At 42.5% G+C, this 23005-nt stretch overlaps 1 protein-coding gene across 1 annotated transcript; it reads right to left on the reverse strand.

The window, feature by feature from the left end:
* Window positions 1–5394: 5394 nt before the first annotated feature.
* Window positions 5395–18838, reverse strand: LOC100280067 (uncharacterized). The gene is made up of 19 exons (NM_001361016.1): window positions 18692–18838; window positions 17736–17801; window positions 17527–17591; window positions 16990–17367; window positions 16079–16167; window positions 11956–12259; window positions 10883–10935; window positions 10499–10704; window positions 10134–10221; window positions 9943–10056; window positions 8916–9014; window positions 8642–8836; window positions 8448–8530; window positions 7944–8169; window positions 7501–7646; window positions 7033–7168; window positions 6234–6317; window positions 6071–6163; window positions 5395–5911 (listed from the first exon to the last, which is right to left on the reverse strand). The coding sequence occupies exons 1-19, from the start codon at window positions 18772–18774 to the stop codon at window positions 5666–5668; spliced, it is 2754 nt and encodes a 917-aa protein (NP_001347945.1). The 5' UTR covers window positions 18775–18838; the 3' UTR covers window positions 5395–5665.
* Between the last annotated feature and the right edge of the window lie 4167 nt (window positions 18839–23005).

Here is a 23005-nt window from a genome sequence, read left to right on the forward strand (position 1 = left end):
AATTGGGATACTTGGGATACACACTTATTAGTAAAACAGGTGTTGCTAATAAAATATTGACCAACTAAAATGCTTACCACTTAACCTTAGCCTCACCTTGTTAGACTTGCATTAATTTTTCCCCCACTTGCTGAGCCCTGACCATAAGTGAGCTCACCCTTGCTAATATTTTGATCAGAGGGTGATGAAGAAGACCTTGATGGAGACTTCGATGAATACTGAGTCTAACGATGCGCCGGTCATCTTCCGGTGGGAGATTACCCATGTTATTTCCGCTTTACTTTGATGATACATTTTAAGATACTATTATCTAGATGTTGTAATAAAGACTATTCTACTCTCTTTACGCCTTTATTGCATTGTCTTTTTATATACTACACTTGTGACGTCAACATATGTGTGGAAAATGGATCTTGGCACACATATGCTATGCATTCGGTTTTGCCCCCAGAACAGGGTGTGATAGTAACTGTTAATAAAAATTTGACCAACTTATTAAAAGCAATGCTCAGCTTTAACCCCTATTATTGATTAGCCTTACACATCACATGAACTCCCACCTTTGGAGAGTTCATGCACATTATTTCCCACAACATGTTGAGCGATGAACATATGTGAGCTCACCCTTTCTGTCTCACACCCCCCCACACACACACATAGGTCAAGAACAGGTATCACAGGATGAAGCGCGTGGAAGATGTTGCGATGTGTTCATGAGAGGTCTAGGTCGTCGTCTCCCAGTCAACTTTGGGTTGCTGGATCGTTGTCTTCATATGGTGTAATTATTTATTTACTTTGTACATAACTCCTATTATTTAGTAAAGATGTGACATTCGTTTCTGTATCATGAGTCATCATATGTGTAAGACTTGGTCCTAGCACACCTGATGATTGTGTTCACGTCCGGGTCCCTAAAACCCGTGTGTGACATGTAGGATGTTCAATGGGTGCTTGGTGTCTTGCTCCATGCGCCTGGGGGTCCCTTTTATAGCCCAAAGGGACCTAGGAGCCGTTGGAGCTCCATTTGGTAGGCTCTGGTTGCCCTCTGTTCGCGGGTGCACCAGACTGTCCGGTGCACACGGAGAATTGCATGATTGGCTAGTTTCCTGTTCTAGGGGGCACCAGACTGTTCGCTGGAGGCACCGGACTGTCCGGTGCTCCACTTGACCATTGGCCCTTAGCCGATGTGGCACCTAGCCGTTGGGTGTCCGGTGGGGGACACACTGGACTGTCCAGCTCTCCAAGCGGACGGTCTGATGAATTATAGCCAAGGCAGGCTAGAATTCTCGAGAGCAGGCAGTTGGCCGGACCATGCGCCAGACTGTCCGGTGGGTGGCACCGGACCGTTCGGTGCTCTTCATTTCAGCACACCTTTTTCTTTCTTGTTCTCTTTTGCTCCTTTTGGCTTGACTTTATAAGGTCCCTGGAACTTAGACAAATATGATTAGCACACAAAACAATTGACTAAGTGTCCAGAGCTTACCTTTTTACTTGGTCCATATAGATTTGCATTATGTCCTCTTCCGAGCTCACTTTGCTTAATGTACTTATGCTCATTTCTTATGTTAGTCTAAACAATATATGTTGAGCATCTAATCACCAAAACAATATAGAAATGGCCCAAAGGAACATTTCCCTTTCAGAATTATGCTCAGTATTATGAACCTGCTAGGCTGGGTATCCCTAGGCGATTTGGCGAGACTCGAGGACTGAGGCATCATCCAGTTGTTATCAACAAGATTGCCAGGGTTACTATTCTTCCCAAGAGTGAGGACAAAAGCAAGATCAGAGATAAATTCGGGAACATTGTTGATCATGTGATGAAGGGGGAGGTTATGAATGTGGTTATATTCATGATGAGGCAGCGCAATGACCTTAAAATGGATAAGAATCAAAATTTAGCCTACGCTCCTTATATTATGGCTCTAATCAAGGCTAAACTTGATTTGAGGGGCAGTGTGAGATAGCTCACACTCCTTTTAGGCCTTTCAGGAATGAGATTGGTTTTCTCAACAGGCCTCTCACCCCATTTCCTAATGATGAGGGAGTTTCTGCATATTACTATGCCGCTCAGCCTGAGGCACATCCAGCTCAGCAGACGCCACCTTCTCCACCTCCTCATCAGCAAGGACAGTACTGGCAGCCTGCCCTTGGTTACTTTGATCCTTATTTTCAGCAGATGCAGCATGGGCTCTAGACTCATATGGATGGACGGTTTCAGGGCATGATGACACATGCGGATGGCCGCTTTGATGCTATGCAGTCTCATTTTGATGGCCAATATTCTGCTCTGAATAATAGATTCACTGTTGTTGATACTCAACTTGATGGGGTAGATTTTAAGTTTGCTGATCTCCGCACTCATATTCAGAATACTGTGCATGATCCATCATAAGCAGAATGAACAACATGCAACAGAGCTTTCAAGACAATACGGGTGCTCTGCCTAGTCAATTTGAGGCTCTGTCTACCCATGATAGCATTCATTCACTTGATGAGAGGCAGCAGTAGCTTCAAAATTACTTCAGCCAGTTCACCTCCATATTTGATAGCTTCAGCTCCCATTACTACAACATATGTCCGCGTCCCCCACCTGATGCGTAGTGACGCCCCTCCTTTATGGAAATTGATGCCAAAGGGGGAGAGAAATGAAGATGGGAAGATGACAATCAAGGGGAGCTCGCATGTGGACATTCGGACATTTATTACATATGCATGTTTATTATGTTTATGTTTTATTATGTTGTATATTGTTGAGTTGATAAACTATGTTATTTCAAACTTTGTTTGACTTCTTAAGGTTCTATTAGTTCGAAATCTTATGAACTTGTAATGGTTAATTGAGGTGTTATTTCTCTTGCTGCGTCCATGTCTCATATTATTATACTTGCATACCTCGATAACCATGATTGTAGGATGATCTCCGCCAAAACTCAGATATAATATGTGTGTGAATTCTTCAACTGTATATTCTTCATGCACACATGTAGGGGGAGATACTCCTACATTTTGAGTTTTCTGTGCTGACTTATCAACATTTCAGATGAACTTTAAATCAAGATAAGTCACTCAAAACTCATCTCAAATCTTTCTTATACCCAGTATGTAAGGAAGGTTTGAGAAACAAAATATACTTTCTATAAAATATGCAGTGTTGTCATCAATTACCAAAAAGGGGGAGACTATGAATCATCTAGGCCCCTTAGTGGTGTTTTGGTAATTAATGACAACTGCTTGTGGACTAATAGTTCTTGGAGAAATAAGAATGTAGGATTGGACCACAGGAAATAGGAAGGTTTTGGAGACATAGAACCATTGGTTGTGGATCGAGTGAAGGCAAAGGTATAACGTAGGTTTTTTTTGCCGGTCATCGGGAGTTTAGAGAAGTAATTGACCTGATTAGTAGGCTAGATGGTCGTACTATTAAGAGGGGTCAATGAACTTGATCGGTGTAAAACTTAGTGCCTCATAGAGCATAAATTGTTGTATTTGCATGAGGACTAACAGCGCTTCGGTTTCCAAAAGTCAAAGTCTTTTGTTAAAGCGCAATCTAAAATTACTGAATTCTGGGGTCGACGGACTGTCCGGGCCATGAGGCCGGACCGTCTGCGACTGTGCTAGAGGGGTCTGCTGGCGCACATGTCCCTGTGTTCTTATGCGGACCGTCCGGCCAGGGTTGGCGAACCGTCCGCATGTGTCAAAATACCATATGATGTGTTTTTATGACTTTGTACTACGGACTGTCCGGGGTTTTTGCCTGGACAGTACGTGGTCCAGGGACGGACAGTACGACCATGGTTGGCGGATAGTCCGCTCGTGTTGTTCAATTTGGTTAGTGCTCTGGCATTTCATATTGACAGGTCCCGGACCGTCCGGCTTAGGCTCAAAGATCAAGTCGTGTCTTGATAGTGGAGCAAGTGAGAGCTTGAATTCCACCTCAACGTGGATTAGGGGTAATCGACAAATCACCGATACCACGAGATAAATCTCTGTGTCATTCTCTCACTCTTTACTTATTACTTGCAACTTGCAAGTAGTTAGTAATTTGTGTATTGTCTATCATTTGTAGAATTGACATAAATTACTCATCATATTTTATTAGCCTATCATAGCTTGGAAATGTATATCTCTTGTTGTTTTGATTAAATTTCTCTAATGTCTTTAATTTTAGTTAAAACTGTCTTTTCACCCTCCCCCTCTCTAGCCGGTGTCCTAGATCCTACAAGTGGTATCAGAGCTTTGGACTCCATTATTTGTGGATTTAACCATCTTGGAGTTGGACAAAATGGCTAGTAACAACAATGTGCACATTAGGAAGCCACCGTATTTTGATGGGAACAATTATGACTATTGGAAAATAAGAATATCAATGCATCTTAAAGCTATGGGAGAAAAGATTTGGCCTATTGTTAGAGATGGGTTTGTCGTATTGAAGCAAGATGAACCATCACTTATTGACAATGAGAATATTCTAACCAATGATCAAGCCATGAATGTGTTCTATGATGCTCTAGACGTAAATGAGTTCAACCGCATAAAAAATCTCACAACCGCTCATTAGATTTGAACCAAGCTAATGAAAATTCATGAATGAACTACAATTGTGAAGAGTGCAACTCGGTTTGTTAACGAGACAGCTCGAGCTGAGTTCAAGCCAGCTCATTAGCTTAAATGAGCTAGCATTTGTGAGCAAAACAAAGCCTCCACTTGTGTTGGATGAACTAATAAGTGATGTACTGCATTAATTAGGTGTTGAATTCATGTGGTATGTGAAATTATGAGTACTATTACTCTATTCAAGTGTTAAATTGATCTAGAATTAATTAGTGATTGATTATATTGTTGTGTAATATATACATATTGTTTTTTGTTGTAGCTCACAAGCTAAACGTGCCAGCTCGAGCTCGCAAATGAGTCGAGCCGAGCTGGTTTTCTGGCTCGATTTCTTAACGAGCCGAGTTAGCTCGTTAACTTAATGAGCCAGCTCGAGCCCAACGTGCCGAGCCAAAGTGGCACCATATCTAGCCCTACCAAAGACGACGCAAAGGACAAGGGCCATCCCGCCGACCATACTGCTAAGAGGGCTCGGATTCATCTCTTATCACAACAACTACGTGACAACCCTTGTACTCCTGGGCTTCCCCTTGCGACTATAAAAGGTGGAATCTAGGATCTCCGAAGGGGGGAGAAAAAACACAACACTTGACCGCTCACTCCATTCCTGGTATTGGCACCGGCCTTAATCATTTAGAGATTTAGGACCTACTCCTGTCTCGACTAGCTTGTATCACCTACTATGAGCACCTATGTGTAAGATAATATAAATCTCATCCACCATCGCTAGAATTATGGTCTTCTCTTGCACAAATTCACTTGTTGGTTGGGACCCTCTGGTTAAAACACCGACACATAACAGTAGCCAGTAGACACAAGCAAACAGTCTTCATCGGTACAATTCATTTCAATTCACAGAATTCTGGATTCCGTAGCAATAACAACACTTAGTCAGCTACCCCGAAGATAGAGGCCTAAATAGATAGAGGCCTTATTTCCTGGCACTTATTCAGAACAACTTTGAGCAAGTCCATAATAAGCCTAAACACGGAGGCATCATGCAGGGCACTGTCCATCTGCCTCTTCAAATTGACAACTGTAAGTGGAAGCTCTAAGAAGGAGCGCCAAGGTAAGACGCCAGCCGCAGGATGTCGCAGAAGACGCCACCCGCAGTCACCTCCGCGCCCGCGCCTGGGCCCCGCACGATTAGCGGCTGCTCCTTGTACCTCGAGGTGGTGAATGCGATGATGTTGTCGGAGCCGGAGAGCTGCGCGAACGGGTGGTCCCTCTTGTACCTACGTAGCTCCACCTGTCCCCTCTTGTTCACCGTATCCACCACTCCAACGTAACGCAGGACCTTCAGATGGAATAAGGGAAGGGAATCTGAATCACCTCTGCTCAAGTAATGTTGGAAATATGCAGGCGAGAATGGATCCAACAAAGCAAAAGCTAGATCTCATAACATCGCACAATCCAATTGTCATATATATCCCGAAAGAGAGGTCTGTCTACTCACTTCGTCTGCAGCATCAGCATCACTGCGTTGCCTGGCCCAGTCCTCGTCAAAGGATGGTAGCTTCTGCATGAATTCATCTGCTGACGAGCATGCCTGTGTGATAAAAACAAATTAGGGAGAGTGAAATACAAGGCATTATTTGCTAAGAGGAGAATCATCTTACTGCAAGTGTTTCTGGCACAAGGCTCTTCACAGGAATATCAGAAAGTTCAAGCCTCAAACCTGATTCCCTTGCAAGGATAATGACCTATTCCAATAGGGAAAAGAAGTATGAGTAACTAATAAAGGATGAGGGAAAATAAAGTACAATAGATGTAATTTTGGTTCTCTGCTTTTGAAATCAATCAAAAAGTGTGAAGCTGAGGGCATAACAATCTTTTCTTCCTCATCTAGTATTCTAGTGTCCTGGATACAAAAACTACAAATTTGTGATGGCCTAAGGACAAATCAAACATAATAATGTCCTACAAGCAAAGCCATACTTTTTTTCTCGAAAAAAACGTAGGAGGACTGCGTTTTAGATATATATTAAGAAGAGAGAGACAAGGGTCTAAAGAGACCTAAAAAAACAACGCACTCCTTATGGAGGTCAGTAACACTCGTACATGAAAGGATCCATAAAAACACACACACTCCCTACAACAACCTATGTTGGGGGGGGGGGCAGCCAAGGAGAGCCCTTTGGCTCCAGCAATTTCCCAGCAAAGCCATACTCTTCAGTGTCCAAAACACACTTTCCCCATTATCTCTGGTCATATCCTCAACCTTTTAGTTTTATATGTTCTGTAAGGACTCTTGCTGATCCATCCATAATACAGATAGCATAAATTGTCCCATTCAATGAAAAAAAGAAAAATAATCAGAAACTGTCTACTGTGCTGATAAATTGAAAAAACAGTGCCCAGTGTATAGGAAAGAATAAGTATGATATTCAATAACCGTTTGACAGAAACAGGGTCCACCTTTCGGGCAACATCAGTTCCAGATAGATCATCTCTTGGGTCAGGTTCAGTGTATCCCGCCTCTTTTGCTTCAGCAACGACATCACTGAATGCCCTTGTTCCTTCGAAATTATTAAATATATAACTCAAAGTTCCACTGCAAAACAACTTCTGTGTCAGCCATCAATAGATTGATACTGAATTTATTGAATAAAGAATGATACTGAATTTATTGAATAAAGAATGATACGGTTTGGTTGGTGCCCTAGTTTGCCACAACTAACCTCCAATAAACTGTAGCTGCCACATAAAGTACGGCGAACAAAATCAAAGCCACGCTTGTGACAAATTTTGGCAAGAAAATGAGTCTAGCCGTATGGGACAAGGCACTAAAGCTGTGGTGCAACCCATAGTTCTTTTGTAGTTTACCAAAGTTGCAGAGTGGCACAGTAAAATTCTTGTAGCCTGGTCAGAAACATACACACAAACCTGAAAATGCCCTCAATACGCAGTATCTTGTCACCCGTCTCCAGAAGACCTCGCAAGGTACTAATGATTGGGAGGCCAGCACCAACAGTTGCTTCATAAAAGTAATGAGTGTACGAGGCACGTTGCAGAGTCCGCAATTTCAGGTACTGTATCCAAAGAAAAGTAAAAAATTCTTAATCAGTAAACACTGCAGTAGCAGATGTGCATTCTGTATGGAATGAGTGATTATGTCTTAAGATTCACAAATCACAGGTTTTATGTCTTCCAAGATTCGAGGCTTATGCCTTTAAGATTCTTGGATTAGCCATGATCAGTTCATAACAATCATTGATACAATTCATGTGCACAAATTAACTGACAATCAATTAAATACAGTTCAGTGATCATTAAAAACAATTATTTAAGACAAAAGTATAAAAAAGTTTCATCAGCCAAATAATTACCTGATCAAGTGGCCCAGAATTTGCTTTCTTATTTGGTGTGATGACATGAATACCCTTCTTTAACCAATTATAATAGTGGGATGCAACACTTGTATCTGCTGTGCAGTCCACCAAAACTTTGTTTGGAAATACGTGATTATCGGATAAATGATGAACAAAACTATCAATATCAGCTGGTTCTGCTTCCTTTTTTAGAAGTTGTTTCCACTGGGTTAAGTCTATTCCCCTACAGAAAAAAAAATGGAAATTTTGTGAAATATTAAGGAAACCATAATTATAGTAGCAAAACCCCATAAAAGAAACACAAAGCTTTAGGTCAGGAAAAAAATATTTTGGTGAAATAAATAAATATCCATGTGTGTTTGAGTGACATGCAAAATATCTTAGTTTTTAAACAAAATTATATGTTGGATCATTCCTTCCTATAATGTGCCAGATAATACATAATTATTCGCAGCAAGACAGCACAATGCACATTGAGGAAACAAGGATTCAAATACATACGTGTCGCTCAAAAGCATTGTACTTGAGCCAGTTATTCCAATGACACGCAGATCAATGTTCATATTTTCCTTGAGAGCAGCAACCTGTGGAAAGATTTAAATTAGTACAATTACAAACTTCTGGTTTGAATAAGCCCTGATAGTCCTTCAAAGAAATGACTGGATTCTGTTTATGAAATTACAAGCTGAAGATACCTGATCCTTGAGCTGGTTAAGGAGTGTTCTACCAATTAAACCAGGTCCAATGATGCCAACTGCAAGTGTCGTTTTGGAGAGGAAGAACCTTGAGTGAGCAGCTCTCAGAGCCCTTACACAATCTTCTTGCTTCAATACAACAGTGATATTGTATTCACTGCAACCTTGAGCTATTGCTCGAACATTAATGTTTGCCTGAATTCCGTTATACTAGGTTAATAAGTCCGAGCAGCAATGAAACTCCTAGTTCACCAAACTAAGAAATGCAAAATACCTTTGCTAATGCATCAAAAAGTATTGCACTAACTCCAGGAGTGCTGGCCATCCTCAGACCAACAGCAGCAAGAATGCTGCAACCATTAATAACTTCAACCTGAAATGAATTATTTGCATAAAAATACAAGTGATCAAATACATACTACAAAGACTTTGTTATACATTCACAATGCATCTCAGATACTTTCCTTGCTAATAATATAAAAAATCTGTAAACTGCAACGCGAAAGGGCTTCTAGCTGAATTGGTTAGGTGGTCTAAGTAGCACTCCTCAGGTTGGCTCCCCATGGGAGCGAATTTCAGGCTGTGGTTAAAAAAAAACCTCTCGTCTATCCCACGCCAAAGAACAGGTCTAAGGCTCGGCCCGGTCGCAGTCATTCTCACATGGGCTTATATGCCGCTGTGTATGGACGGGGCAGGGGTTCAGGTTTTTCTCGACCTGTGTGATAAGGTCTTCTTCTTAATACAATACATGGGGGCTGTCTTATTCCTCGCAGATCGAGTTTTTTGTAAACTGCCACAGGACAAGGAATAAACAACATTTGATAAGTGTTTATATGGTCGTTCTTTTTGGTGCTGAGTTTTTAGAGGTGTTTCTTTAATCCAAAGTCATGGTAATCTTCAGTTTATTTCTTGTGACTATGATATTGAGTTAGCATCTTTTTGTTCACTTGCATATATAACATTTGGGATGTACTGCTTGGACAGGTGTTTCCCCAGATGAGGAAGCTTCGTACATTTGGACTGGAAATAACATGATTCCTTTTCTGAAAACTAACATGAGTAGCTGGAATAATGCCAAAGGCGTTGTTTGGTACAGCTTATTCCTCAGTTCTCCACAGATTAAGCAGAAGCTGTGCTGGACACCAGGATTCTGCAACAGCTTACTGATAAGCAAATCTGTGGTTCATCAGCTTTCCCAATTGCAGATTATGCACAATAACTGGCTTTGTCAAACAGAGCCATTTAAGCCATGTTTGCTGATTTGAGCATTTAAAATAATTGCTGTAGAAGATGATAATTACCTTAGACAACCTCCCTGCTGCTAATGCCTCATGAAACCTATCATGTAACCTAGCAGAAACTGCAGCAACTTCCTTTTCTGGAACAGCAAAGCATACTGAATGTTCACTGCTAGCCTGCATGATATTTGCAGTGAGGAAGAACCAAGATTTGAATCATAGGTACATAGTAAAGATAAAAGGACATTACCTACCTGAGATATCATGATAACATTAGCTCCAACATCTTTAACAGTACTAAATATAGCACTTGCTGTACCTGGAACGCCAGCCATTCCAGTTCTGCAGTGAAGAATTGTAGAATTTTAGGCAATACAAGGAATACCTTTTAGGAGTCACAGTCAATAGTCAAGCCATCTTATGTGAAGTTATATAACATTGCTACTTCAGCCAAAAGCAGTATCTAGAGTAAATGTTTCTAACAGAAATGGCAACCAATTTCTATTGAAACTTACCTAGAGTAAGGGAAGTTTAGTAACACAAACATTAATTGCTAAAAGCATAAATAATTAGTTGTATAGAACTTGGAGGTTTCAAATAAAAAATTATGGTAGCTTACCCTTCAACATTAACAAGTGCTAAATTATCGATAGTAGCAAATGATTTGACACATGCATCTAAATCACCATTTTCATTGGCCGGCTGCTTGCAAATCATTGTTCCAGAGGCAGAGAGATTGAACATGTTCCTAATAACAATGGGAATGTTGTCTTTCATCACAGGTATAATGGTGCGCGGATGCAAAACATTTGCCCCAAAGTATGACTGCATACAATAAGTAAATCAATGAGGTTTAATGTGGTAGGGATCTAATAGCTTAGAATGCAAAGGAAGAATGGACATAGACATAATTAAATAAAAATTGATCTGCCTCATTGCTCAGATGTAGTTAAATGATGAATGACTTGAATACGAACAACAGTCCCAAGAATAGAGAATTTACCATTTCCCAGGCCTCCTGATAAGACAAAGTGCTTAAGATCACAGCCTCACTAACTGCATTAATCAAACACTTTTTACTCAGAAATATAATTAACATTGATATGACACAGCCAACATGTTTGTTTTTCAATATCCATAATGCGGACATAACGATTTTCTGAACAATTTAACTTTAAATGTTTCATTGGCAGATATATTTGCACCTACACCAAAATGGAGAGATCAAACTATCAAAGTACTTGGAGGTTTTTATCAGCACACCCAGTTCTTTGATAGGTACTTAGAACAATACACTCAATACCATGTGTGGCAGTGTCCACAAAATAATTACTAATGCAATTTTCTAGTTACATAATCACATTATCATAGACTTTTAATTAAGCAATGTCAACTGTACTATGGGACCTTATTAAAAACTGTATTATTGTGCTTCTAACCCTTCACATTAACTGTTTGACATACAAGCAGACATGAATTAAAGGGATGTGAGTAGGCACCCTCCTAATCCATGTGACCTTTGCAACTCTTTGACCAGATCTACAAAATCTCATCCAACAAGTGATGCAAGGATTGTAAGATAATCTGCTGCTCTCTGACTCTCTCCATATGTTTTGCTGCAGTAGGGACTTGGCAATATGATGCCATCTCTTGTTGTCCATCTATCTATCTAGCCTACTGTAGCAATATAGCAATAGGACACTTAGTCATGGCTTACCTCAGCCATGTAGAGTAGTTGGGGCTGGTCTCAGTTCAGGTACTAGTGTACCACCAGTACTTCTATATATACTCTATAAATTGCAATAGGTAGCAGCCAGTTCAGTTTGCTGCACTTGTGTGTGCTGCGTTCTGTGCTCACCCCTTCTACCTCTAGCCAAGTGTTGTGTGAGTGTGGAGGTGAGTTGGTTCCTCACCTATGCAGGCCGGTTGCCAACAAGGATTAGCACCCAAACATAAATTTGCACTACATCCATCCCCTAAGTCAATTGTGTATATTAATGCTAACATCAGTGGTTTAAAATGGATCAAACAAAAAGAAACAGTCAAAAGCCAAATCATGACTCTCTTAGAAGAAACCTTTTCTAGGATCTGCGCTAAATACCCCGTCAACATCAGTCCAAATAGTGACCTGGCGTGCCCTGACAAGAGAACCAACTATGGCTGCTGAGAAATCACTTCCATCCCTTTTTAGAGTTGTTGGAATGTTTTCAGCTGTACTTGCAATAAATCCTGTAGCAACTATTATCTCAGCTGGTTGTCGAGAAAACCACTTCAGAAGTCGCTTCTCAGATTCCAAGTAATCAGGGTCTACTTGATTACAGCCACTGGGTTTTACAACTAGAACTTCTCTTGTATCCATCCAACTGCAGGGTGCCCCAGACTGCACAGTTTAAATATTAAGTGTAGGTCAGTTTGTAAAGCAAGATAAACATTGGATAGAAAGACTAGTATCCTGGAACAGTAACAAAGGGATGGAAGTACAACACTACAACTCCTAGTTGTATATGTTTCTAAAAGATATATCCTTGTTTACAACTAGAATGTAAGGTGTCTTATTTAATATAGATACCCCTTCCATTCCAAATCCAAAATGTAAGGTGTTTTATTTTTGCCCTCAATCAAACTTCTCTAACTTTGACCGAGTTTATAACAAAGTGCATCAATATCCACAACTATATGGCAGTTGGATTAAATTCCTACCCAACTATATTTAAAATTCTAAGTTATGGCACTTGCAGAAAGCAGGAACAATGAATCCACTGCTCCTGTCAATAGATTAAGTGATGATCAATTTGATCATCAGAGTACCCAATGTTATAGTGTTGTATAGGAGTTACATGTTTGCCGCTTTGTAATGGCTTTGGCCCACTTGACTCTCTATATAATAAACACCCAACCCCTCGATTAGGGTTAAGGGTTCTCATCATTTCCAACTCGGTACCAGAACTAGATTTTCCATGGTTTCTCTCTCTTCCCCTCCCTCCTCCCACATCTGCTGGCCGCCCTCCCACCGCCACCTCCCACGCCACCTGAAGTCCGCTGTCGCGCCATCCTCTTCACCTAGACGCGCTGCACGCGAGCCTCCCTCTCCTGACAGCAGCTGCACCGGCCACCCCCTTTCCCCTCCAACTACGGCCACCCCGGTCGACGTCGCGCCGCCCCTCCACCTTCCCTCCCTCTCTATACACGGCCCGCCTGCAGTCACCAGGTCGCTTGGTCCCTATTCATCGCGCCCAGAACTTCGTCATCGCCCCATCCATCTCCGACCACCCCGACCGTCGTTGAGACGCCGCAGCCAGAAGCGCCTGCTGTAGGTCGTGCCGCCGAACCACCAGGTCGCGTGCCCTCCCGCACCTTGTTGCCTCTCCAGCCGTTGGCGCCGCCCGCTGCCCTCCCTGTCATCGAGCCTTCTTCCTTCCCCCGCAACGCGACCGTCCGGTTTCTCCTTCACTGCCCTCTACTCCGCGTCGTCCGGTCTCCTCCACACCCGACCCCCCTTCCCGTTGCTCTTCCACACAACGTCGCCACGCCCAGCACATTCTACGGTATTCCACCATCTATGCCTCTGGCTATGCGCAGTTCCACCAGGATCGTTGTGCGCGTCCTCCTCCATGACGGCCAGCTTGTCCGAGGCACTTTTGTGGCCTTTGATCGGGTTATGAACCCTATTTCCGTGACTGCGTCGACATCCACCCTCAGGCGGGCCGTCATGTGCCTAGACCGCTTGTCTTTCCTCGTGCTCTGATTGCCTCCCTGGCGATCGTGATCTTGTTGTCTCTCTCCCCTCCCAGTGGCTCTATCAGCGCACCTCCCAGTCCCTCTCCACACACACCTTGCCTTCGCCACCACCTCCCTCTCCCACCAATTGGATGATCGACTCCGGAGATTCATTTCACACTACTACTACTACTAGCTCGTTATCTCACTCCCATCCTCCACACCCCTCTCATCCTCCCTCCATCGTTGTGGGCAACGGTTCCACTCACCCGGTCACCTCACTAGGTGCATCGGTTCTTCCGGGACCATTCTACCTTAACAACGTCCTTGTTGCTCTCCATCTGACTCATCCCCTTCTCTCGATTCGTCGCTTCACTAGCGACAACCACTGTTCTATGAAGTTCGATCCCTGGGGTCTCATCACACGCCACCTTCCCACTCGTGTCATGCTCGCTCGATGTGACTGCTCTGACCCCCTCTACTCTATTCACTTGCCCTCCACTTCCCTCACCGGTGTATCCTCCCCCATGCTCTTGCTGCCACCACCACCTCCACCATTTGGTATCGTCGCCTCGGTCACCCTGGACCTGACGTGATGTCCTAGCTCTCCAGCCGCTCTGATATCTCTTGTAGTCGGGGTTCTTCTGGACACCTCTGCATGCTTGCCAACTCGGTCGTCACCCTCGTCTCCCTTTTTCCATTTCCACGTCCAGGGCTGCTCAAGCCTTTAATCTAGTTCATTGTGATCTCTGAACCTCTCCTATCCTCAGCCTCTCTGGTTACAAATACTACATGTTCATTCTGGATGACTTCTCTCACTTTCTTTGGACCTTCCCTTTGCGCCTCAAGTCTGGTACCTTTTCCACCCTTACCCACTTTTTCGCCTAGGTCTCTACTCAATTCTGTCATCCGGTTCGTGCCCTTCAGTGTGACACTGTGACAATGGCCGAGAGTTCAACAACACCGCCTCTCGCCCCTTCTTCCTCTCCCACGACATTCAGTTGCGCCTCTTGTGCCCTTACACTTCTCCCCAGAATGGTCGGGCCGAACGCATCATTCACACCACCACCAACATGATCTGATGCCTCCTCTTTCAGGCATCTCTCCCTACCCGCTACTAGGCAGAGGCTCTGAACACCGGCTAAACCGCTCCCTGTAAAACCTCAAGCAGGCGCCACGGGCCTGGTACTGTCACTTCGCCTCCCACTTGGCCTTCCTCGGCTTCGTCGAGGCCAAGTCAGACACGTCCCTGTTCATCTACCGATGCGGCGACGACATCGTCTACTTGCTACTCTACGTCGACGACATCGTGCTCACGGCGTCCATTGCCGATCTTCTGCAGCGCACGATCGTCGCCCTTCAACTCGAGTTCGCAATGAAGGACCTGGGGCCTCTCCACCACTTCCCCAGCATCACTGCCAAGCGGAGGCCTCTAGGTCTCTTCCTACACCAGCGCCAGTACGCTCTCGACATCCTAGAACGGGCTGGCATGTCCGACTGCAAGCCCTGCTCCACGTCTGTCGACACTTAGCCGAAGCTCTCTAAGGACGACAGACCCACGGTCGCCGACGCAACGTCCTAACGGAGCCTCACCGGCGCCCTCTAGTACCTGACTTTCTCCAGGCCCGACATCGCCTACATCGTCTAGCACGTGTGCCTTCACATGCACACCCCACCGGAGCCCCATCTCACCGCTTTCAAGCGGATCTTGCGCTACCTCCGCGGCTCCATCGACTACGGCCTTCTCCTTCGACCCTCCCCGATGTCAGAGCTCGCGGTCTACACTCGCTAACTGGGCTAGCTGCCCTGGCACGCGCCGGTCCACTTCTGGTTACGCCGTGTTCCTGGGCGCCAACCTCATATCATGGGCCGCCAAGAGACAGCTCATTGTCACTCTCTCCAGCGCTGAGGCCGAGTACCGCGTTGTAGCCAACAGTGTGGCCGAGGCTTTCTGGCTGCGCCAGCATCTCCAGGAGCTCCACAGCCCCCCCCCCCCAGCACGCCACCCTCGTCTACTGTGACAACGTCAGCGCGGTCTACCCCTCCGATCCCATGCAACGTCAACGCACGAAGCACGTGGAGATCGACCTGCACTTCGCCCGCGAGCGTATCGCCGCCGGTGACGTTCGGGTTCTCAGCATCCCAACCACGCTGTAGTTCACCGATATCCAGTCTCAATATATATACAGGATAGAGTTGAGACTGCGGGGGTGTTAGAGTGTTGTATAGGAGTTACATATTTGCGCCTTTGTAATGGGATTTGGCCCACTTGACTCTCTATATAATATACACCCAACCCCTGGATTAGGGTTACGGGTTCTCATCATTTCCAACTCCCAACTATGTCAGCACATGTTTACAAGTGTTGCCACTTGCCAACATGCTGATTTTATGATATTGGAGTTGATAAGTTCGCTGCAGCCTTAGTAAGTTGTTTAAATTGCAGAGAACTATAAAGTTATCTAGCTTTTCGCATGTTTACCTTCTTTATTGCATAAGATAGCATTTGCGCAGACCACAACTCTCCATGTCCAACAACAAAGTCAGAGAAAGACTCTGTCGCATGCCCAGCTGCAAAGATATTTAAATAAAAATTAAATACAGGTATATAAATCACTTTTTTCTCGAACATGCTGGAGTGCTGCTGCTGCTGAACTAAACCTACAGCTAGTCCATACACTTGTATTTGTACAAGCACACGTTCTACTGTAGTACATGGTGATGTTTCACCAACTACAAGTACCTACTACTAATAAGGCTTAGATCAGCTATACTACCAACTACAAAGCCATACTGTCATACATATCAGCTTCTTGTTAATAGACAGGGTAGCACAAAAGATGTGAAAGGGTAGGAAGCAAGAGCTCACCAGATTATAATCATATAAATCATAGGCAAAGGCAGACCCAGTACTAGAGGCTCCCGCATGAGTCTTAGGAAGGGATGAATCGAGACGAGCCTTCTTTGCAAATGCAGAGAGGCTGCTTGACATTACATATTTCAAATTACCACTAATTTTGGGCATATTTGGTGCCCATGCCTAACCTTATGTAGCAAAGGTAGCTAATAGTCAAGACAAACAGCACAAGTGGATGTATACGTGTGAGTATGATTGCTCAAGCAAACACAGAACCCCAGAACACATATAAAATCTCCATAGGAGACAAACTCTAACATGAAGATGGTGCTACGTTTTGGTGTACAAGTCAAATCATGATCAACTCAGCATCTAGCAGACTGCAAATATCATCTAGTCAAGTTTTCCAAAAATCCATGATAGCAAAAATAAACAAGAATTCAACAAGCTGAGAATATACTTCCAGGCCTGACAAACCAGATTTGTTACTCAAGAAATAATAAGAACATGAGATGTGGAGAATTAGCAGCTCATACCTATATAAATAGCACGGAGCATGGCTCGCAAGTTGCTGACGTCTGAGTGCAACTGAGACAAGAATCTTGCAAGATCTTCTCCATCAATAAGATCCTTTGCAGCAACCATATGCTTCTCAAAAACTTCTTCCAATGCTATTGTATATGAATCATCCCTTGACTGAGCCTTCTGTACAAGGTTGTACATCATGTCGGTTACTTTAGACATTGCAGAAACAATGATCAGCTTCCTCTCAGAAGAATCACCAAGAACTATATTTGCAACACTCTGGATTCTTTGGGATGTTCCCATACAGGTTCCACCAAACTTGTGCACAGACCACATATCACCTTTTGGAAGATAAGTATTGACTTCATCTTGTTCAACTGAAACAGATGCTGCAAACAAAAGGCAGATATGTAAACAAAAGTGATAAATCTTTGATAGCTATAAGTTCAGGGTGAGGAAAGACTAGCATTTTCATGAAGAGTCAAGTTAATATTGGATTCTGCTAAGAATAAGACATTCAAACATTGGATGATGGAAGGTAGAACTACCAGCAGCTGGTCTGAGCAAATTTGTTGAGCGATGTATGTCCAAACTTCCTTGAGACGAACCTATCCTGAACCATAAATCAATAGAGAAAAAAGGAATATTAAGGTCTTTTTTGCAAGGCCATGCAAAGCAGAAATGGTAAAGGAGGACATGATCAATGAATAATTTATTAGTGGACAAGCACAACAGAACCCTCAGCCCAAAACACTACCTTAGGGATCCTCCCAGATATTGGTCTTGACTTAATTCGTACTTCCAACATTGTAAAACCGCTTCCCTGTAAATCAGCATAACATTGAAATAATCCATAAAATGGTTGAAAGGGTGGCAGATTATAATCGGATATGATGCAGTTTTCCTTTAAGGAATATAATATTAGATGGGGCAAACTCCTGTAAATCTTGCAAGGAAAAAAGAGTAACAGAAGAGTGCAGACTGTCAAATCCAACAACGTATGATGCAAGTTTTGTTCATCCATGCGCCCCATTTTTGTGGGAGGCTAACAGTAGAAGCAGATAATTCTAAATACATAGCTCATGGTTCATAACTTTCCATTTAAATGTCACGCAGATCAAATTCATCATGAATTTTCCATTTAGTATTTCCCTTGAGGGGCCAACCAAGGCCAACTCGAATAGCACCGAATGGCATCAAATTTCTGATACGCCAATGAAATGCATAAGAGAACTAGTATAGCAACGGGTGGTTGGATAGAAGGTACACAGAAACTGCAACTCAACGACGCTCCCAAGAGCCAGTTTACTAATCCCAACAAATCAGGAAGAGCAGTAACTCGTGATTGAGTTCAGCAGCACCAACAACAGGAGACCATATCCATCAGATTCTCAACATTGGAAGCCCCAAATTAGGCATGAAAAAACCCATCCCCACCCCCAAGGAAGAGGAAGCCGAAACCAACTGCAGCCACGACTCTCTCACTAGTATTCGCCGCCTGATACATTCGCCTCCTCTGGCGTTCGAAGTCCCCCAAGCGATCAGAAGCAAGGCCGCTACCATGACGGCTGAAACCCACTACACCAACTTGCAATGCGATCGCGAAATCTAGAGTGGGAGCCACTCCAACCACGCACGGCCTACTAGACTCACCGAAATAACCTGTTTGGAGGCGGCAAATGTGGGGGAGATGGCCGGTGAGCCTGTCCTTACCTGCTAGAAGAGGACGCGCGCGGCCGCCGCCGAGCTGTGGCCACGGCGGGAGGAAGCGCTCTTGCTACGGTTAGGCTCTGCATCTCGCTCGCCGAGAGCCGAGAGAGGAGAGGAACGGAATGCACGGTCGCAACGCAAGTTCGCAGCAGAAAGGGACGGCTAGATGCCAAAAACCCTTCTTTAACCCCCACAGGGCCGCTGCCTGCTGCGGCAGTGCGCCCAGCTTTTGACGTCGTCGATCGGCAAATTTGGTTTCTGTAGTTTCAATGCTCAATGCTGCCAAGCACGTGTCACATCGGTGTTTGAATATCTATGATAAGCATTATTAGTATAATGCTCGCAATAATATACAATCAGCCAAAAGATTTAAAAATGTATGAGTTGAAATGGAGTCTAACCTCATTTTTTATAACTCGTTTGGTTGCTCGTTCTTCTTCATCTATTCTAGTGGGGTAATACTATATGGGTGCACTGCGCTGCGTGTGGCTTCTTATCATATTGGGTTTCGATGGTTTCTCACGGCTCGTGGGGTAACAACCTACTTAGGGTTTATTCAGTTATTGGTGGATTAAGGGAGATTGGAGGTGATTAAATACTTCTCTATTCAGTTGTGAATAGAAAGTGATTTAATCCCTCTCAATCTCCTTGCAACTGAACATGGTCTAATGGGGTTTGGGTCGTTTTTACAGCCTATCTATGGGTAACGACTCATTAGTAAGGAAAATAGATCTATGCGCTTGACGGTGAAACGATTTTTAAAGCCTAATTCATTCATAACTAGCAAAAGTTTATTGTAGCATCGCATGAGTGAATCATGCAATAATTAGGTTCAATAGGTTTGTCTTATTGTTTAGTTCTCATCTGTATAATTAGTTTTGTAATTAGACTATATTTAGTTACTTCTGACTAGCATCCAAACATTCGATATCACATATACTAAACTTTAGCGCGGGAAAATTAACAGGGCCTTAAACTAGGTAACCGTGTATACAGAGTTTCATCCCTGTGAAAATCTACGATCTACTATGAAACTATCTATATATCTCTCATCTTAATTGCATTGTCATGTCACCAAATGTGATGATGTGTCACCGTATTTAATGAGTATGAAACTCCCATCGAGAATGTCCTAAGGTGTCGTTTGGATCTTTCATTTTAATAGAATTGGAATTTACTTAATAGAGTAGGTTATTTGGTTTAGAATTTAACATTTCAACACTTTCCAAAGTTTAGATTTAAGTCTATACCAAATTCATAGAATGAGCGGTAGAAATTGATTTTATGTATCGCTACTCTTTCCTTTTCTGCAATTTATAACACGCTCTTTACATCGCTCTCCTATATTAGAAATGGTGTACATAAATATCTTCCCTATATAGCTAATAGTAGTATACAAATATATTTGGTATAAAATTATATTAGTTTAATTGATCTATATCTAAATTATAATTATTAGAATAGAATTCAATTCCAAGGATCTAAACGAGATCTAAGGTTTATTTTGGTTTTGGGCCCTGTCTAGATTCTTATGGGTTTTAAGAGGATGTTTGGCATAGTTATGCTCTAGAACTGGTAGAGCACCTATATTCCGGAGTATAATTTGTTTTCTAGTGGCGGGTAAATACCTTCAGAGTCCATATTTATGTTTCCTTTTAAGAATTTTAAAGCAACAAAAAGATATTTTAAAAAAATTATACTCCATAAGGTTTACAACTCTGAAGTTAGGATGTTTTAGAATTTTGCTCGATAGTCATGTTAAACATCTCCGAAGGATTCCGATATAAAAAATCTCACAATCTTATATCCTCGTTGGTTTTACACGGAATAACTCATAGATTTCTAAAATATCAAAAACGAATAAAAATCATCTAAATTCTCAAAAGGAAATTTTGGCTAGATGGCACATAAAAAGAACATCATTATCAACGTTCGGAAAGATCGTACCTTCGGATGCTTCCAAGATACTTTTAAATATTCCAATAAAAGAAATTACTAGAGTCGGGCTATTGTCGGCCCCATGCTCCAAAGACCTCACGCTCTTTTTAGCTCTAGCCAAGGTTGACGCCCATGGAGATATGGGCTTGATCCTAAAGCCCCACATTCAAGGAGACAATTTTGCAACAAATATCTGATAGAATGGCCTAGAAACCTACCACGAGACCCTGTAGAATGCTCCAGCCATAGGATGCTTCTAGATTTAAGGGGTAGTTGGCTGAAAACTATTAACTGTTTTATTAAGAATAGCTAATAGCTAAACTATTAGCTATGATTTGGATATTTCAGACTAATTTTAGCCGCTAACAAATAGCTCTAGCGCATTCAAACATCCTCTTAGTTCTTTTGGATGACCCGAGCCCCTATGCTAAGACACGATGCCTCCTGAGAAAATAAAGAAGTTCCCATTTTTATTAAATATGAAGGCATCAGCAAAGAATATAGCTAGCCTTTGTCTCAACAGCAGAGCTATCCCTAAAGGTACAATGTCTTGTTCAAGGTCTACTCCCAATGATCTCATGGTGTTGTATATGTCTAGAGGGGTGAGTGGTTTCCTGTCAAATTTGAACACGTAAAAACTTACTAGCAATATGAGCGGCAGTGTCGCTTGATGCCTGGCACTGTTGTATAATGCACGGCACTGTCACACAAACTTAAATCTTGAACTTAAGTTTAAACTTACCACGTGAAAAGTAGACCAGGTAAATTTCTTATTCTACTCGGATAAGATAGAGTCTAATACATCAGCAAAATATCCACTATATATAGCAATAAGTTAAATAAATATCAAACCTAGATATATCATATGTGCAAATAAGTGTTGTAAAAGTAAAAACACACATAGACAGGGATGTGGTTTATATCACCACAAAAGGCTTGCTTACCTCTACATTGTTGAGGAAACAACTAACGCCTTGGGTTCACAAACCCTATTCACGTTCACAAGTCAAGAGCTCAAGCCCTCGAGATGAGTTCTTACTTTAATTATATGGTGAATACAAACCTCCGGGGCTCCAATAGAGAGCAATGCAACTCACTGGACGACACTCTAGCCAATTAGGAGCAATGCTCTAAGGGTAAGAGATTCAATCACCGTCTTGAGTGAGCATCAATGCTCTTAAAAAGGAAGAACAAGTGCAGAATCTCAAATCTCTGATTTGGAAGCTCTAATCTCTCAGAAGTTCACTTAGAAATAATTTTTAAAGAGTTAGGAGCTTAAAAGGAGTGAGAGAGAGTGAGCGGAAATTTTGAACATTGGTATGTTCAGATTCAATAGTGACTATTGGGGGTAACATGGGAGGGGTATAAATACCCTTACCAGCCCCAATGACTACTTTAATACTCAACACTGCTAGGTGAGGAGCGACAGTGTGACACATGCTTTGAAGTCCAAAAGTATATAATATTTTATGGCTATTTTATGGGCCTTATGGAGTATGTGTGGTGAAATAAGAGCATTGGTTTTGCATTCAAGCTTGCAAATTGAATCCCCCTTCATAGTACTCCCCTTGAATATATGAAAGGAGAATTGAAGTCTCTCTTTGGTATGAAAGGCCAAGTTTTTACAAAAGAAGTGAGTTGGGGTTCTCCTTACATCAACAACTGCTTGTGGGGAGCTTCAATAGTGTCAAAAAGATATATGTGAAAGAATAACACAATGCAAAAACATCAGAGTATATAGTTGTAAGAATTTCAACACATCACCACCACTCCCTGCCTAGCGTTGCGACAACGTGACACTACTGGACATCTATGAGGCACTACTGTGTGAAATTCTTACAACAGAAATATCAAAAAAAAATTCACCAACCACAAGTATATAAAAGTACTGAAACATGCTTAGATAAATATGTAGATAAGTTCAAAATAAATAGTACAAGAGAATAATTATTACAAGCCAAGTTTAGAATGAGTGTAGTGCCATCCTAACTCTATCAAATCTCGTCTCATAGCTAAGCAATCAAACAAGGCCCATGGCAATAGAAGATTAGACACCAAGTGCTAGAAAGGAAAAAGAAGAAAAATAAAGAAGTCAACCATCCTCTTCCCCGATTGTGTCCCATGGAATGTCTAGGGATTGCAATTTAACCCACAAGCCCAAAACCCAATGAATACTCAACCCGATGGGTGATGGTACGAGTGAAGATTTTGACCTACAGCTGCAACCCGCACCTGACCTGAAGTTTCGCGGGTGTGGGTTTCTATTTGGTTCATTCTTTATTTTACAAAAATGATTAAGTTGATGGTTTAATGATGATGACTATGATTATGTTATTTGGTACTTTCCTCTTAGAGGAAGTGCTCTCTTTTGGGAACATC

Source organism: Zea mays, chromosome 7 (genome assembly GCF_902167145.1).
Source record: "Zea mays cultivar B73 chromosome 7, Zm-B73-REFERENCE-NAM-5.0, whole genome shotgun sequence".
NCBI lineage: Eukaryota > Viridiplantae > Streptophyta > Magnoliopsida > Poales > Poaceae > Zea > Zea mays.